This window comes from Phoenix dactylifera, chromosome 10 (genome assembly GCF_009389715.1).
Source record: "Phoenix dactylifera cultivar Barhee BC4 chromosome 10, palm_55x_up_171113_PBpolish2nd_filt_p, whole genome shotgun sequence".
In the NCBI taxonomy this organism is placed as follows: Eukaryota; Viridiplantae; Streptophyta; class Magnoliopsida; order Arecales; family Arecaceae; genus Phoenix; species Phoenix dactylifera.
The window spans coordinates 4,078,169-4,096,567 of record NC_052401.1 but is presented as its reverse complement, the minus strand read 5'-3'; the positions used below and the strand labels follow the sequence as shown (position 1 = coordinate 4,096,567).

At 38.0% G+C, this 18,399-nt stretch overlaps 2 protein-coding genes and 1 long non-coding RNA gene across 17 annotated transcripts; 2 read left to right on the top strand and 1 right to left on the bottom strand.

Moving 5' to 3' along the window:
• Positions 1-1,201: 1,201 nt before the first annotated feature.
• LOC120112143 (putative 12-oxophytodienoate reductase 4) lies at positions 1,202-4,659 on the top strand. The gene is made up of 5 exons (XM_039130809.1): positions 1,202-1,333; positions 2,635-2,775; positions 2,948-3,078; positions 3,291-3,464; positions 3,609-4,659. Exons 1-5 carry the CDS (start codon positions 1,275-1,277, stop codon positions 4,199-4,201), a joined length of 1,098 nt encoding a protein of 365 aa, XP_038986737.1. The 5' UTR covers positions 1,202-1,274; the 3' UTR covers positions 4,202-4,659.
• Positions 4,660-6,190: 1,531 nt separating this feature from the next.
• LOC108511098 lies at positions 6,191-18,369 on the bottom strand. 15 transcript variants are annotated; one of them, XR_005513639.1, is made up of 10 exons: positions 17,716-18,368; positions 16,434-16,579; positions 16,167-16,281; positions 14,300-14,416; positions 13,929-14,027; positions 12,304-12,380; positions 11,623-11,719; positions 11,480-11,536; positions 8,062-8,147; positions 6,191-6,869 (listed from the first exon to the last, which is right to left on the bottom strand). It is a non-coding gene; the product is annotated as an uncharacterized LOC108511098 (long non-coding RNA). The 15 variants fall into 15 exon arrangements; XR_005513640.1 differs by having other exon boundaries at positions 12,304-12,377; XR_003384595.2 differs by lacking the exon at positions 13,929-14,027 and adding an exon at positions 14,620-14,676 and having other exon boundaries at positions 17,716-18,366.
• On the top strand, positions 8,295-15,664 carry LOC103701714 (MADS-box transcription factor 26-like). Its single transcript, XM_026802436.2, has 7 exons — positions 8,295-10,295; positions 10,439-10,520; positions 12,345-12,397; positions 14,136-14,235; positions 14,324-14,365; positions 14,647-14,688; positions 15,340-15,664. The coding sequence occupies exons 1-7, from the start codon at positions 10,114-10,116 to the stop codon at positions 15,430-15,432; spliced, it is 594 nt and encodes a 197-aa protein (XP_026658237.2). The 5' UTR covers positions 8,295-10,113; the 3' UTR covers positions 15,433-15,664.
• Positions 18,370-18,399: the final 30 nt, after the last annotated feature.

Sequence of the window (18,399 nt, the reverse complement as noted above, 5' to 3'; positions counted from 1 at the left end):
ATTGGAGGATGCTTGTTGCAGGAAAGCGGCGCAGGCCAGGGCTTACAGTAGTCGAAGCAGAGCTGCGGGCAGCCTAGGAGAGTATATTATACGCCAGGTAGGTACTTGGTGTCAAGCGGATGTACCTCGAGGAGGACTCATCTGTGGTGATCGACTGGATCTGGGGGGCGGACAGGTATAAGGATGGCCATCCCCTTATTCGGGAGTCTCTTAGGATAGCTTAGATGATGGATGATTTTTAGGCAGCACACATGTTTAGGGAGGCGAACAGGGCAGCAGATTGGGTCGTCTCCTTTGTAACCCGACACTCCAGGGATTTTTTTTGGATGTCTACTTCAGACGTTCCTCCTCCTTTGTTTTTAGTACTTTCCCATGATTTGGCAGGTTATACTCACGTTAGATTTATATGATATGAGTAGTCGTTTCTACCAAAAAAAAACGGACGGTTGATAATTATTCGACACTTCGGTCTCCATGGCAAAGTTGAGGACGGCCTAGGCGGGCTTTTAACATGCAAGGTGAGTGCTGTAGGCCAGTTCGGTCATCTTGGAGGACGACTCAATAACGATGATCAGTTGGATTCAAGGAGGTCCAAGGGATGTGAGCTCGGACCACCCTCTGCTACGGAACATCCAGATGATGATGAGGAATGGGGTGGCCTTTCAGGTCAAATATGTATTTAGAGAGGCCAATGAGGTTACTGACTATATGGCTGCTTATATGGCTAACTATTCAAGGTATACCTTATGGTTAAGAGAGGGGAAGCTGTCTCGGACATTCCGTGAGCTCGTATTCTCTGATTTTATTAGATGTATTCGTACACGCATTATATGATGAACCTACCAAAGCGCAAAAAATAAAAAAAATAGTATGGCTGATTAGACAGCCTCATTCGCAGCCTACCACTCTGAAGCCTTTATCTAAGTAACAACGTGTCACCATTTGTCATTTTTTTAAAAAAAATTTGTTGGCTACAACCCCTTCGGCGGGTGTGAACAGCCATTATACCAAAAAAATAAAACAAAATAAAATAAAATAAAATAAAATAAAATAAAATAAAAAAGAAGCCCATCTCTGTGGACTTGCGGCGCGGTCTTGGGGCGAGCTGCGGCGACTCTATTAGATTCCACAAATGCCCCTCAACGTCTCTCCAACCTCTCTATAAATACCATACAACGCTCCCGAGAGAGGAGCAGGAAAGCAGAAGAACGGAGATTCCACCAACCCATCAAGCAACTCTCTAAAGAGCCTGATCTACATAATTTTTTCTTAAGATGGCTGCCATCCCTCTTCTGACTCCGCACAAAGTGGGCAAATTCGATCTTTCTCATAGGTCAGTACCTTTTTTTACTTGCTCTTCAATTGTTCTTAGAACCCAGTAATCATTTCACAAATTTGATCTCTCAACTCCATTTACGTATATATATTGGTAATTAAAAAAGCTCTCCAAGTGGTTTCTAATTGTGCATCTTGAATACTTTGGTTTGATCCATTCGCTCTTGGCTGTTAATTGCTTAAGAAATTAAGGGCGAGGAAGCAATGTTGGGAGGCTTGTTGTTTTAGTTCCCACTTTTACAGTTGTTGTGGTTGTTGGAACTCTTAAGGAAATGTAGGAAACGAAGGAAAAAGCTAATTTATGCAACCAAAGTTGGAGATCTGCCATGGAGGTGCTGGAAAATTGCCGACGCCACTTTTCAATGCAGGCTTCAGACATACATTTTTTCCCAAATACGCTGAGAGTTTTCGGCCTCCACTGTTTCTCTTCTACATTCATAAATGTAAATATGTAATACACACACACACACATATATATATATACATATATATGTACATATGTACATACATATATATATATGTACATATGTACATACATATATATGTATGTACATATACATACATATATATGTATGTACATATGTACATACATATATATGTATGTACATATACATACATATATATGTATGTACATATGTACATACATATATATGTATGTACATATGTACATACATATATGTACATACATACATATATATATATATATATATATATATATATATATATATATATATATATATATATATATATATATACATACATATATATATATATGTACATATGTACATACGTGTATATATATATATATATATATATATATATATATATATATATATATATATATATATATATATATATATATACATATACATACATACATATATGTATGTATGTATAAATTGCTATATGTATGTATATATATATATAGATAGATAGATATCACTATTTTATATGGTCCGCAACTTTATATAGCAAACATTTTGCTCAAAAGACTTTCATAAGGTCGGCAACCACTTTCTCAACATGATGACACCCATGGCGTCAGTTCTACTAGTAATTTTTTGGAGTGAAATTACAGTAATAATATGTTTGCTCATTTTGTTTTTGCTCAAACTTAATTGCTTTGCCTCTGCAAATAATCGGAATGTATATATTTCTGAATATCCGTAGAAAAGGGAGATTTGAGGAAAAAGGCTAAAACTTGTTCCCTCCTTGGAGAGTATGTTCTAATTTCAAGCAAGGAATTATGAACACAGGATTCTGATATAAGGCAGTATTTTCGTTTCCATTTGTACACAGGATTGTTTTGGCACCAATGACAAGATCAAGATCCTATGGTAATGTTCCACAACCACATGCTATCTTGTACTACTCTCAGAGGACCACCAAGGGAGGCCTTCTCGTCACCGAAGCCACTGGGGTCTCGGATACGGCCCAAGGGTATGACCACTGGAAGCTCTAATCCATTCTATCATGTCATATTCTTAAGCATTGACTTTATAAGATCCTTCAAATGGTCATTAATTCTTCACTTAATCTACCACATTTTTGAAGGAAAAACTCTCCTAGTCGATCTCATTGTCTTTATTTTTTTGGGTCGATCTTTTGTTAGATATCCGGACACTCCTGGGATATGGACAAAGGAACAGGTGGAAGCTTGGAAGCCGATTGTGAATGCCGTCCATGCCAAGGGTGGGCTATTCTTCTGCCAACTTTGGCATGTGGGGAGGACTTCTAGCTACGGTATTAATTGTTCTCTACTGTAGCGTCACATCTGCATGCATCTACTGCTACTCTTTGCACTATCTAGTCCAAAAAATAAATATCAGATGATCAAAGGGATTAGACATGAGAATCCTTGGAGATTCATGCACACAAATCTCCACACATCATCATGATAGTATAGTGTCTCCACATCATCAGATATGCTTCTAACATGTTTGTGTCTTACACAGCTTACCAACCTAATGGACAAGCACCGATTTCTAGCACGGACAGGGGGATCGCACCTGTAACCCTTCACGATGGCAGTGTCGAAGAGTTCTCTCCTCCACGGAGATTAAGAACTGAGGAAATCCCTCGCATCGTCAATGATTTCAGACTTGCTGCAATGAATGCCATTGAAGCTGGTAATTGTTACACTCTCTAGTGCCGCTGTTTCAGTTCTGTAACGAGAAAGGGAAAGGAAGAAGAAAAAACTTAAAAGCATGCTGCATGCATATATTGTCACCAACGTGACAAGCATTTGATGCACATTTCCTTGTGATTCACAGGCTTCGATGGAGTTGAAATTCATGGCGCAAATGGCTACATCATCGAACAATTCATGAAAGACAGCGTCAATGATCGGAACGATGAGTACGGTGGGAGCTTGGAGAATCGATGCCGCTTTGCTTTAGAAATAGCCGAAGCGATCGTCGAAGAGATCGGAGCTGACAGAGTTGGAATGCGTCTCTCGCCCTTCTCCGACTACATGGAGTGCTGGGATTCAAATCCAGAAGCCCTTGGTCTTTACATGGTGGAGGCACTGAACAAGTATGGCATTGCATATTGTCATCTGATTGAGCCCAGGATGGCCATTGTGGATGGGAGGCGCCAAATACCTCACAGGCTGCTTCCGATGAGGAAGGCTTTCAAGGGAACTTTCATTGCTGCTGGAGGATATGATAGAGAGGAAGGGAACAAGGTTGTGGCAGAAGGTTACACTGATTTGGTGGCATTTGGTCGCCAGTTTTTGGCTAATCCTGACCTGCCTAGAAGATTTGAGCTCAATGCTCCTCTTAACAAGTATAATAGGTCCACGTTCTATACACCGGATCCTGTTGTTGGATACACAGACTACCCAGTCCTGGAATGCAAAAATTAAACTTCGTTGCTATGGAGAAAAAATAACGAGGGACACTTTTGTGTCTATTTTCATATAAAGAATGTTGCAACTTATTCCATAAAAAAAAAATTATATTTAAACTCAATTATTGCACAATAAAGCAGTGGTATTGCTGTTCGGGGTGCTTTGCATATGCCAATATTTTTTTTTAAATTTTTGATGAAGCAGGTGGGTCATATCACCCTAATAAAAATACATCTTGAAGAGTCCAAGTACAAATATCATGGAGCTAAGTGGGGATCGAAAACAAATTCCTCTAAGTGGTGTCCCCAAAATGACTAGCCACATATGAAACTAGCTAGACAGCAGTATCATTCGTCTTCCTAAAAACATGAGTTACTTCCGAACCCTAAATGCCTCCCTCTTGGAGTAACATATTCGACTCCCTACATGCCTCTCTTAATCCTTCATTGTGCTATAACTATTTCTATGTCTAATCGCTGTAATTTTGGCCAAGGAGTGTCACATTGTAGGGTTGCAACGAGGTTTAAAATCATCATGGGGCCTTCTCTTTCATTGACCAACAAGGTAGTGCTGGTTTTCTTAAGAAATTCGCAAGGACCGATCATAAAGGTGGATGCTTCCTTATTTGCTGCTTCCTCTTGTATTGATGCAGAAATCAGAGCTGCTAGAAATCTGCCAATGTGGGAGGGTTTGGACTGAAGGAGATTCAAGGGTTGTGGTTGACTGATTTCGAGGATATTCTTTTACATGTATCTCTTACAAACCACCCTTGCTGCATGATGTTATTCACTCATTAAGGAGTTTAATTTTGTGTAAATTTCTCATGTTTTTTCGAGAATCCAACCAGCCAGCTGAATGGATCTCAAAACAGTCCTTTTCTTTAGTTTCGAGAGCTCAACAATGGGATACAAAATTTTTCTCATCTGCTGCTGGTTCTTGCTAAGACTTGACTGCAGAGTGTTCTCATTTTGTGCATAATATTGTACAGAAGGTGTCCTTTTATATTTCAATTTTTTGAAATTTTTAGTTTTATAATTTATTCAATCGGAAGGATTCTTTCCTCCCATAATTAACTAATATCCAACTAATTCCTAAAAGCAACCGTGTATGGAAAATTCTAGTTTACACTAGCTCTAAAGCATGCCACTATATTTCTGTTATTTTTCATTCTTTCACAGCTTGATGGCTGATAATAGCCGTTATAATTATAGTCGTTGTTTTATTTCCCAAAAATACGGCTCATGATTGAAACCAAACTCAATTCGGTTCATGGGAGCCCACTTCAAGCATTTGATTGGTCCAACATGGGGCTGAAGTGAGTTTTTCCATTCTCCCACTTACATCAAACCAAACGGATCCTTGGTTAATGAGAGCTCTACTTAAATATTCTTACTTTCACAAGAGGAATCAAATTCTTGTTGCATTTTTCTTTTTTCTGAGGAAAAGAGGAGGAATTAACTTTTTGTGATGCAATTTGGAGACAACAATGATAATGTATTTGTTTGTCATTGTAGGTGCAATTACTAGTGAACCAGCAGTTAGATGATAAGTGCGTTCTTCAAAGAACCAACAGGGGCTACTTGATATATAGATGTGATGCGATTTCAACATTTGCTCCACAAAGAGGACATTCGGATTTCGCTGCATAGCCTTTTCTCCTCACTAGTGCGTAGTCTGTACTTCAAAGCAAGCCAAAGAAAGCCTTCGCTTTCTCAGGAGCCATTGCTTTCCAAATTGCTTGGTAGAAAAGAGAGAGGAGGCCTCCATTGTTGATGAACTTGTAAAGAGAATGAACTGAAAAGTTGCCATGTTTGGTTCATTTTCTGTGAATGGGCCTCAGAGCTTGAAGTTCCATTGTCAATAGGCTGCAACAGTGGCATTCTTCTCATAGATCCTGGGTACAGGTCATCAAAAAGTGATGCCAATGGGATGGAATCAATCCATCAATCCTCCCAAAATGGATGCTATTCCCGTTCCTCGATTTGAAGGAGGTGCAATTCAGAGTGTTCCTATTCATGGCACTTCATAATCAATATGGTTTAACCATCAAGGTTCAATTCCAGTGTTTTCGCAAGTTTTTCCAAGACTTTTCCAACTATTTTTATCCCACATTTGCATACAAAGCACACCGCTAAACAACTATTATTGGTGAATCAAGGTTTTGCTGTCCGCATCCATGGTCGGCTGACATAATTAAAATAACATATCCTCAATCATTATTTGAGTTCATCCACCAAAACAAACCATTATTTTGCATCTCCATCTTTTGGCCTTGCACCATTAGCTTTACCTTTTAGCTATCTTTAACTTTACCAGCCAAGCTCCTTCCTCCTCCTGGACCATGTGGTCTCCACTCCAGAGCTGCTGCTTTGTGGTAAAGAAATCTCCTTGCTGATTGGGACTTTGGAAGTTTGTGTAGATGTTGGAACTTGGAACCACCACCCTTTGGAAAAAAGACATGAACCCTTTCCAAGCCAAAGCACAGATATAAGTGCTATGCTTCTTTATCGAAGGATGCGCATGTTTAGAGAATCTCATAGGCACTACGAAGGCATTTGGTTCCCATGCCCAAGGGGAGCATTCCCAATGCCCCCTTTTTGCCATCTCTTAACACTTGTCTTTGTATTGTTCTTGGAGCCTTGTGATCTCCTCTCAGCCAAACAAGTCGCACATTCAAAATATTCTACAACATCATAAAACATTTCTCAATTAGGAGCACTCAGATAAAGGAGTAGAAAAAACAAACATTACCACCAGTTGAAATCTGTGATGTTTTGACTAACAACATATAAATCTATGAAATTCTCAACACATAAGCACAGTTATAAGATTTTCTAGGCTTCAGGAAAAAACACGTTTGTCATTCTTTAAGCCTCATCTGCAATAATTAAATTGCTTCCAAGTTTTTTGGAGGTTTGAAGTCATCAACATTTGTTGAATTTTACATGCCTTATCGAGGAGACATTAATGAATGACTGATAGATTTTTTTTTTTTTGTCAGCATTTGCTTTCCATGCTTTATCCTGTAACTTGAAATATATAAATAAACTATTTGACTTACAGTTTTTACTTCTTTAATTTTAGTTTTACTCTTTTTAGATAAATTTTAAATTTGATGATTGTTTTAGTTATCATTCTTAATCTAAATCACTCTCAAGTACTAAAAACTATCCTTCTAAGCGACTTGATGCTTCAGTCATGTCCTATTTAGAGACTAGGCCTTAAATGGCCAATCAACAACCAAATAAAAGACATCTTTGAACTTGAAGAAAAGTCAGAATGAATGACTTTTAAGAGCTTTCATGGCCATATCGAATATATTTGACGAATGGTGAAGCAGATTTTATTCGCACATCATTGCTCTAAACTCAATCGAACTCTTTGACTAAGTCGCAAATGCCTTTTCCTCTGCTTCATGCCAAAAACTAAGGATTCATTGGGCTAGGCATAAGAAAATCAAGGATTCAGCAACTCAGTGGTCCGGACAGTCTATTTGATCAAGCTAGGTTTCATCTATAGGATTGACAGGAATAAGATCTTCGACTGGTAGCTATGGCCCGCTCCTATCAAATCAGTTGACAGGAATGCTTCATACTGTTATAAAGTGGAAGATGTACACATATTGCAAATCATCACCCCCCCGCATCAAAATATTTGGTGGGAAAGCTAGCTTTATAATGATACTTCCTTTTAAGAAATTTTTCCAATTCACCTCCCAGTGGTTTACCAAAAATATTCTCACAAAAACAACCCATATATGAACTTATGAAAGAAAGTATTCTACCAGCAGATTGGTGAATTTTCATGAGGTCAATGTGACCGGAAATGTAGTCAGTAAAATGAATTTAAACTCATTAAAGAATATGAAGTCTTACCTCTTTGAGAGAAAAAAAGCAGGTACATAGAGCCAGATCAAAACTGTTGGAAATCTGTCTCAGCATTAAACATCTGATTTCTGGGCCTGTAAAATGTCAAGAAAAATATATAATCAAACCAGACAATGTTCAATTTGTCATAGTAGTTTATTATACAGTAAAGAGGAAAAAAGAACGCCAATGTTATAAAAAAAAAAAAAGAAATGCTCTGTGTATCTGATAATATTGCTCACCGTGATTTACATGTAGTATTATGGAGGGTGGCCAACAAATCAAGTCTCTCAGCACTTTAGAAATTGGCCATTCATGAGAGGACAGCAAGGAGACCTTTAACGAAGTTCAATGAACTCTCTCCCATGTTCCATTTTATAAGGAAAAGTGATTGGAATCTTAGAGCTTTATGTGATGGATAAAAGCATCCAGGTGGCACACCACAAGGAGATGTCGCCACCTCCAAGTGTGCCATGTGGCATCCTCCAAACCCTAACAATGCAATATTAGATTTGAAGATCTGCCATAAGAGAGAGGGAGGGAGGGAGAGGATTCCACCCATGAATTATTGATTGGAATGGATTCTTGGCCTCTAAGCAAATAAGGAAGAGAGGATATTTGGACTCCCCAAATAAATTTGTTTATTTGCTCAAGAGGCTTGCAAACTCTTAAAGCAAACTACCCAAGAGCTGGTGGCTTTCTCATTTAAAATCAATACAAAGCAAAAGCATGAGAGCCATTGTAGTGATGCCTTTTGAGCTGCACTAGATATATGATGATGTCCTAATTTTATGCATGCATAAAGAAAATATTGGATCACTAAGCCTGAAAAATAACCCAGGACGACACTCCCCCTAAATTCAAATTACCGATCGATTGTCAACAATTTAATAATGACAAAACTCTTAAGATATTAAAGAGCATAAATATGCTCCACAACATGCAGGAAAAAAAAACTACCTTCAGAGGTTAACAAGACGCAAGTTGACTTTACAACTTCGACCAAATATCAATGCTGACGGATCTTTTGCCATGTTCCAAGTACACATCTTAAAGTCTAGTTATGCATATATAGCTAAATGTAGACTTTGCTTTTTCCTCTAAGTGGGAATAAACTAACATCTCCATTGTATGACCTTTTAACAAGTTAGCATAAAGTAAAATAACAGCAGTCTCATATGCAAAAATGATTTGCCAACAAGAACTCCAAAAAGGAAGGAAACAGCTGATGTACTTAAGTGGTCCTGCTGAAGCTCCATGACGTTAATGAGACACAGCAAGTAGTTGGCTTTGACAGTCAAGCATGAATAGTCTTATGCAAAATTCAAGATCCCTTCCTACAGGAAGGAATTAGTTTGAAAGAGACACATGGGACTGACACTCTCAATTCAACAGTCAAAGCCAGTTCTAAAAATCTGGCAAAAAATCAACGGTTGCCCCTTAGTCAAGTTAAAAACTAGACAGCCTTGCTCTACGAGGCTCCACTAACTATAGAAGTGCATAAAAGTTACATATAAAAAATTCAAATATTTAAAAAGGGAGGGGGGAGGGGGGGAAGCAAGAATGATTGCTTCTCTTTCTCTAGTAGCGGCACCATGAATTTCTTTTGAGAGGCCAAAGCAACAGATGAACATAAGTAATTTAAAAATTGATCTTAGAGACCAAGTATTTGATTTGACATGTTGGATCACAACAGTCAAAGCACCAATCGTGAATGCACTTAAAGCATAGTCTCTTGAGAGTATAAACCAGACACAGCAGAGGGCGGCTATAAATTGCCTTGTTCCTGGAGAAAGGGATAAGCATGGCCACTGCGGCCCCCAGCCTATGGGAAGGGCCCCGGAGGGTGCTTGCATGGTAGAGATGACAACCTTACTGATGTGTAAAGACTGGCCAACAAGTTATTCCTTCTCCAATGAACTACTATATGAAGGTCACCCCCAACCTCAAGGTGATCAATTTTGTTGCCTCATGAGAGAGGGAGCAAAGAACTTGAAGTAGTGCAACAACCACAAAGCTAGTCTAAACTAGTAGAAGGTTGTCTGCAATAGAGGACAAAAGATGCCACGCGGAAAGGTGCAGATGAGACGGATCGAGAACCCTGTCCAGCGGCAGGTCACCTTCTGCAAGCGCCGAGCTGGACTGCTCAAGAAGGCTAGGGAGTTGTCAGTGTTGTGTGACGCCGATATTGGCATCATCATATTCTCCAACCATGGCAAGCTTTATGAGCTAGCCACTAACGGGTTTGTATCCATTTATCTCAAGATGTCAACTGTGTGAAGCTTAGAGCTCCTATCAGTGACTTATAGTAATCTATTGCATGTGTGGTGCAAGGTCATGGGAGACTTGATAGTCACTAATGAGTTTATTGTTGTCAATATCAAAGGGACATGCAAAGTTTGATTGAGAGATACAAGAGCATTGGTGCAGAAGCTCAACTTGAAGGTGGTGAAGTGAATCAACCCCAGGTCTGTTTTACATTTATGCTCTATAGGTCACAGAATTAAGCCAAAGTTGTAAAGTTTTGAAGACAATGAAAATTTACTGAATGGTAAACTCTTTATAGCAAATTAAGTAATTAACAAGATAGGGGAAAGAGTGATAACTGTTGAGACGAAAGAAATATAGTCAGAGATACAACACCAAGCTTTTATCTAGTTATTTTCATGAGTCCATCTTCTTTTCATGGTATTTTACTTTTTAGTTTGTCCATTTATGATTCTATTTGTTTAAATGGGTTTCCATGTGATGGAGAGAATGACCTTCATGCATATAGGAATAACATGGGAGAAGAGATTTTTTTAAAGCCAAACTAATCATAATGAGATAAGGCTTCTGGTTATGGCTAGTGTTTTCTATACAGATTTGTCATAGTAGGCAAGCTTGGGTACAGCAGACCACAATATAAGCACGGTAAAGAGACTAAAAGTGATAGCAGTTGGCTCTAGATCTATCTAAGAAGCAATACTTCTGTCAAATAAGGATCAAATTTGTGGACAATTTTTCACTTTTGCTTTGCGAAACACAAACGCAGATTTAAGGTGGTTAACAGTTAATATCCTCTGGAAGGTATAATCTCTTGTCCTACCCATCTAGAAGGATGGACAAGGAGAGCAATCAGAAAATCTTTTTAAAGGCTCAGTAGTTTGGATCAGTCATCCTCAAAAGTCTGGCACTCAAGTAGCACAAAAGATTAAGGCTTTCTACTGCTACTGAGAAAAGCCCAATGGGATAAGTCGACTAGTTATGATTATTGTTTAAACTCTATTTACTTGAGTTCGAACTAAACCGAGAACTAATGTGAGTTTTTCTTTTTTTATCCTATGGGTTTGTGCTCCTCTTTGATTGAAAATATAAAGAATAAGGAGGAAAGCTGGCAAATAAATACAACACTTCATTTGATTTATCCAGTTCAGTCTAAAATTACCTGTAGTATGACTCTACGAGAAGATTGCCTACCCCATTTTCTGAAATCATATCCAAACTGGAAACCAAGACAAAATATACTCAGTAGAGAAATACAATTCAGATAGAGGACCAATAACTAATCCAAAAGAAGTTATGCTTAACCTTAATTTATAGGCTTGTACATCCATCATGGCCACATGAATTTCTTCAATAAGTCTACCATGGAATGCCCCTTCTGTTGATATATTCTCAGTGAGCTCTGTATTGATGTTTGTCATGGAGTGAGATGTTTTGTGGAGAGATCATAAAATTGCTACCGTAAAACCTACTTTGAATTGCTACTCTATTCGGATCATTTAGATGGAAATGTAAATTATGCCATGAATACAAGCATTCTTCTTTTCTAATGAGTCTACAAAGCACCCTTTCAGTTTAGACCAGTAAGCTTGTTTTATTAGCAGTTTTCCTCAGCTTATTGCAAATGCTTGTACTGCAAAATTACTAGAGATTAACTGTTTGACTCTCCAAATGCTTGAGTTCACCGGACTCAATCCTTCCTTGATCAAGGGTTCTTATAGTCAGCTCCATCAAATTTCTGTGATAAATTTTTCATTTTTGTGATATTTAAAATTAATATTTTAGTAAAGGCAGATATAAATGGTCTGAGAGAAAGATGAAACTTCTATGCATATATGCATTTCATATCCTCTAAATGTGTGGAAGTAATGTTCAAATCATGCATCAATATAGAAAATATCTATATTAAGCCAGCAACAGGAACAAGAATGTGTAAAATCAATGAAAATATGAACAATTGCGCATCTTCTACTTCATTTTGCTTACATATTTTTTCTCCATATGGACAGGTCTCGGAGCTGGAGAAGCTGGAGATATCCATGTTGAAGCAAGAGATCGATCTGCTGCAGAAGGGCATAAGGTAAATTCTCATGTCAACAGAACTACATTCAATTTTGTTCTCCAAAAAAAACTACATTTAATCATGTAACATTTTCTTGTAAGAGCAAGTTTGGTTTAGCTGTGCATAAAATCAATGCTATGACAGAAGGAACCAACAGTGTTTTGAGATGCTAACCATGTTTACAGAAAATGTATACAAGAATTTTTATTGGTTTATCCCAAATAATCGATTTGGTGCCCTGCAAAGTACAACAATAGGGGGAAAAACAAAAATATAGAGCAGGAAGAATCACATTATGTGAGATACAGCCGAAGGTCCAGATGAAAAGAATGAGATACATCTCCATCCACCCAGATGAAAATAATGAGATACATCTCCATCCACCCAGATGAAAATAATGAGATACATCTCCATCCACAGTCCAACACAAGAAAATGAAAAAAAGAAAAGGCTAGGAGAAGGGAGGAAGCTAGTTTCTAATATTGAACCCCTTGGAGAGAATACACAATCTTAACTGGAGGGAAATGCTCCTTCATTTAGTCAAAACTAAAAGGAATAAAGAAGAGTTAAAAAAAAAACAAAAGAAAAAAAAACAACAGAAGACAATTAACATCCCCTGACCCCCATATTTTGTTTTGCTAAGACCTGACCCCCATATTTGATGGAGCCTTTTTCTTCCCTTAGCTACTTTTCTCAGATCTCTCAGCAGGTTAAGTCTCACCATTTACCAAAACCTAAATTTTGTACCTTGTTTTGGAGTTCTTTGTAATCATATAAAGATCTACAGAACTCCCAAGGACAGCGTAGAACAAGGGTTATGTGAAAAATAAGGAAATAAACATCCCTCAATATGAAAAATCCAAAACTGATATGTGATAGCAAATGCTTGTACAACACGTGTCAGCAATTTTAGATGGCTAGGAAACGAACCACACATGGCATGGAAGGTGTGCCTATCTAGCAAGTTAAGCAACTAGAAGCTTTCCGCAAGAAACACATGTTGTCTCAGTGAAAAGTAAGACAACAATTTACCCAAGAAAATACACATTCTAAAAGAAACCAAATGCAAAGACGCTAAAAGGACAATTTTCAGTCCTTAATTTTGCCTTAAAACTCCCTTGAACCCACAACGTTCAGTCTCTAACAGGTAACAGTGGACCCTGATTTTAGGGCACTTCCTTCTAAAAGAACTCATCATAATTTAGTAAGAAATTGAAATACGTCTGCTTTCCTAATTCCATCTAGTGCATCTCTAAACCGTAATAAATTGAAACATATAAACTAATACAACCGAACAGTTGTTGCATTTGCATCATTTATATTTAAGCTGACTTACAGCTAATTTGTGGCAATATAATGATTGTTTGCACAAAAAAATGGTGATGCTAGTGATGAATGTGGGCCAATCGTTTCCACTCTATGGCACAACTTTCTTGTTTCCTAAGGATATTTTCTCTTGGTTCTCCTCATATAATTCCTTGAAGGCCTCAATCAACTTTGCGGCTCATTAAATCAACTTTGTGGTTCATTAATCAAGCCTGATAAATACCTTCCAATACTTGAACAGCGTCATTTCTTTGATCTCTTATGCACAATTCAACACCTGCTTAACCTTTTCTGAGTGTTTGGTCTCTCTCTCTCTCTCTCTCTCTCTCTGCAATTAAATGATTATATATTATTTTCTTTTTTCACACACAAAGCTAAAAGACAAACAAACATTTTCTGCATTGAGATATGAAAGATAAAAGGGTGGCAGGTATATGCACGGAGAGGGAGCGGGACATATGACACTTGGTGAATTGCAAGCCTTGGAGAGGCATCTTGAAATATGGATGTGTCACATTCGTTCTACTAAGGCAAGGATGCCTTGTTTATTGCCTTTTATCAATTTAAGATGACTCAAGAAATTAAGTGTCTAACCTTAACTGATCTCTAAATTCACAGATGCAGATCATGTTCCAAGAGATCCAATTGCTGAAAAACAAGGTTAGTCTGAATCTAAATCGTGCAGGCTTCCTTGAGATTGTGAATGCGCCTCTGTCAAAAAGAAAGGGGGGAAAATCATGATGGCTACCATTGGATTGAAACTGGTCCTGAGCACTAATCAACTTACTAATATCAAACATAAATAGATTTGATAGTCAAGACCATGGAGCATGCTTGCAACTCTGCATTATTCTAATGCATAAAACCTTAAACTTAGATTAATTAAAAAATGTTGGCAATGTTCTGTTTCCAACCTATTTGATACTTCTCTGGTTGTGCAGGAGGGCATACTGAAGGCTGCTAATAAAATCCTTCAGGAAAAGGTACTGTTAGTGTAAAAGTTGGTATTAATGGCACAAGGAAATATTTTCATCTGCACATGAATGTTAGGTATTATTTTCTACTTATAGATGACAAGTAAATTATCTTCAAAATTAACATGTTACGATAAGTAATTAAATATTTAAAAATGAGTTAATATTTTCCATTTTTCTTGAACTATCATTTAATGAAACAATTATCACAACAATAATTAAGATTATGATCATTTTTGTGCAGGCTCCGTGACTCATATGAATATTACTTATAAGAAGTAAAAAGCTATATAAAATAATCTCTGGTCTCTTGAATATTTATGCAAAGGAAATTCTCTTTGTGATATTCATATATCCTTATTACAATTCTCTCTCTCTAGTCATCCTAGTAGTTTCTAGTTCCTGTATACTCTTCTTATTTGTCTTTTCTGTAATATGGATGGCATTAAAGTTTCTAAAATGTGTAGCATTTGTCAAGAAATGGATGATAACATAGTAAGTAAAGAAATTTTCTCAAACAAAAAATGATACTACTAGTTTTTTCCAGAAAATCTTGATTAGTCTAGCCAAATGGTTCCTCGGTATTTTTAGTGCATCAATTATGAAATAATAGAGGGTACGGTGTAATTGCACTGATATTTTTCTTTCTCCGTTATGCAGATAACAGAGAAAAATGGGCTTTTTGATATAGGTACAGTGACAGAAGGCATTCCATATCCACTAACCATACAGGATAACATATTCCAAATTTAGTAGTTCACAGTAAGCTATTACTGCAACTGATGACAATAAAGCTTGTGGAGATTTCCTGTGTGAAGTTTGTTGGTGTCTGTCCTAAGAACTGGGCCTGTGTGTGCTACCTATATATTCCAACACCTTATCTTGAACTTCGGATGTTATTGTATTTATTGAGTCCTAGAAACTAGCTATTTACTTTCTCTCTATGAGTGCCAATAATCTCATGCGAAGAACAAATTATTAGTCCTCTATTTACTGTTTTACAGTTTAATTAAAAGAACTGTAGCTGGCTGGAGTGGAGAATGCGGCAGAACATAGCACCATTGAATTCGGAGTCTATACACCCTCATAACCGTCTACCTTAAGTTCTATGATGAAAAATCTTGGTGCCACTTGGTTTGTTTTAAATTAGCATGAATCATGATATGACAGTTATATAAGAATTGATCTTCCCATGATACAACATTAATTTCCTATCTGAAAAATTTAACTAAGAGAACATAAGAAACAACAGATGATAGATTTTTATTTTTTTGAGAAAATCAAGAACAAAAAGTACACCAAATAGTCACATGTTTGTGTAGGAGGAAGTGCAACCTCCCTGAATCAAACAGTGAGAGCCATTATCTATGTCTGAATATTTACAAGGCGAAAGAAATTAACTGCAGCCAACCAGTAACACAGAACATATACACAATTGTCTAATGTATCCAAATTCCAAAACAGAAGGATTAAGCTCTTATAGTTACCTAACAAGCAAACCATTGATCACACAACAAAATATGACAAGATAACCTTATGAACATTTAAGCTTTAGTTCACTAGATGATCATGGACCTGTGCTCCTACCGCCTTCAACCATACCTGATCAAGTATTAGAGAAAATGATGCTAGTTATACAGAGTGGATCGGGACGCTGCTTTAAGTGTTCAATGAGATGAATATGGGTCTTAGCATGTGAACTGCATAACAAATATAAGATAGTAGCTTTAGACATGGCAAGATCGGATACTTACAGTCATCTTCCACTCCTGTTAAAATGTGACACTAGCACCCTATTCATCAGCCCTATAAAGCTCCCTCAGTTGTTTTGTGACTTCAGATGCAAAGGTACCTGCACAGATAGCTCCTATCATGCTGCCAGATTGCAACCTGCAGTAATCTGCCATAATCAAAGAATGAAAAACAAGAAAATTGTTCCCCAACCTACTTTTACCATTATAAGCATATTTTGCACTGGCAGCCCAAAAAAACAAAAAATGTTTTTAGTTGATAAGAAATTTACATGCAATGTGTACTTCACTAGGAAAGTTATCCAGAGCCTAGATGTATTTGCTTGCCCGGGTGATTTCTCATAGGGAGTAAAGAACTGGAAACGGAATTTAAGGGAACATTGAAAACAACTTGAAACATGGGAATAAGATTGTTTATTAATACCATAGTTATTTTAGATTCTACACTTCTTTAAAGTTATAACTTTTACCCGAATTATGCAGATATCGTACTACCAGCATTCTACTTTGAAGGCCCAGCTGACCAAATTCAACTTTTCCCAATTATTCATTAAACCCTGTTGCATAGGTTCCAGCACATGGTACAGTAGAATACAGAGATGAGTTTGTCTTGCTATATTTTCCCTGATACTTGCGTATTTACCTATTATGCTAAACTGTTTTCACATAAAAAGGAGAAGCGGTGTAGTGGATTATTTATTTGATACTAGCTATAAGTTTGGACAGTGAATAACCCCAATAAAGTAAGAATAGGAAAATTTATTTTTTGGAAATTTTAGAAAAAATTGACAAGCATTTTTTCCATATTTTTCCTCTTTAGCCCGGTTAGCACCATTCAGCCATGTTGGACACGTACCTAAGAGTTATTCATTTATTCAGATACAACAGATAAATCAATCCAGCAACCAAACAAGGCCTAATCAAGTGTACTGTTTCCAGTATCTTTGCCTTTTGCCAAGACACAAATTGTAGCCACTACAAAATAACCGATCAAATATTTTAAAATTAAAGCATCAAGCTAGCTTTAATTCAGAGCCTCTCCCCCCATGTGACAACCAAAATTCTTGATATATTATAAACAAAAGAAGGCAAGCCAATTATAGCTAATAATCTATTAATAATTGATGAATACATTTAAACGACAGCAATAGAAAAATTAGTATCGATAAAATAATTAAAAAAAATTCTCCAATGGAGTCGATACACCCACTATCGTGGGCCATCACAATAAAAGGCTAATATTTTAGGGTTTAGGGAGAAGAGGAGATCGAAGACAATAACAAACCTAGGAGGCTCCGGCGTGCAATGGGAGAAGGAGACGAGAGGGGGGCGCGAGAAGATCTCCAGAGAGGCTGCTGGGGCGGAAGGGAGGCCGTCCGGCGGCAGCGCCTTCTTGGCCTCGTCGCCCTCTCCGCGGACTTGAGAGCCACGGATTTGGGGGGAATGGTGGCGACGCTGCCTCCGCCGCCGGGTTACGGGAGGACGGGTGGACGGCGAGGGCGGAAGGCGAGGTCGAGGCGTCGAGAGACTGTTAATAAAAATGCTTCAAAGACCTGGGGACGGCAGACAGGAGGATTTGAAGCTCACAGCTAGTGAGCTTCAGGCTCAAGCGGGGCCTGCTCGCCGCGTGGAGGGGCCTTGGATCCGGCGGCCACGGATTCACCCAGGCCCTTTTTTATAGAGAGTGGTTTGGGGCATCCTACCAACTACATAGATCCTGGCCATAAGAGAGGTTCGGATTCTCACTGATTGTGAAAGGTGCCCGGAGGAGAAGGAGACCATCATCCATGTACTGTTCACATATCCGTCGATACTACAAGTGTGGAGCCTTGTCCTGACCCACCGACACACCTTCACTTTCACAGAGACATTCCTGAGACAGTTGAGGGACTCGGGGCGGAGACCCGGATAGGCATAGAGGGCAGTTGTGCTGGCTTACGTGGCATACCACATATGGTTGGACAAGAAT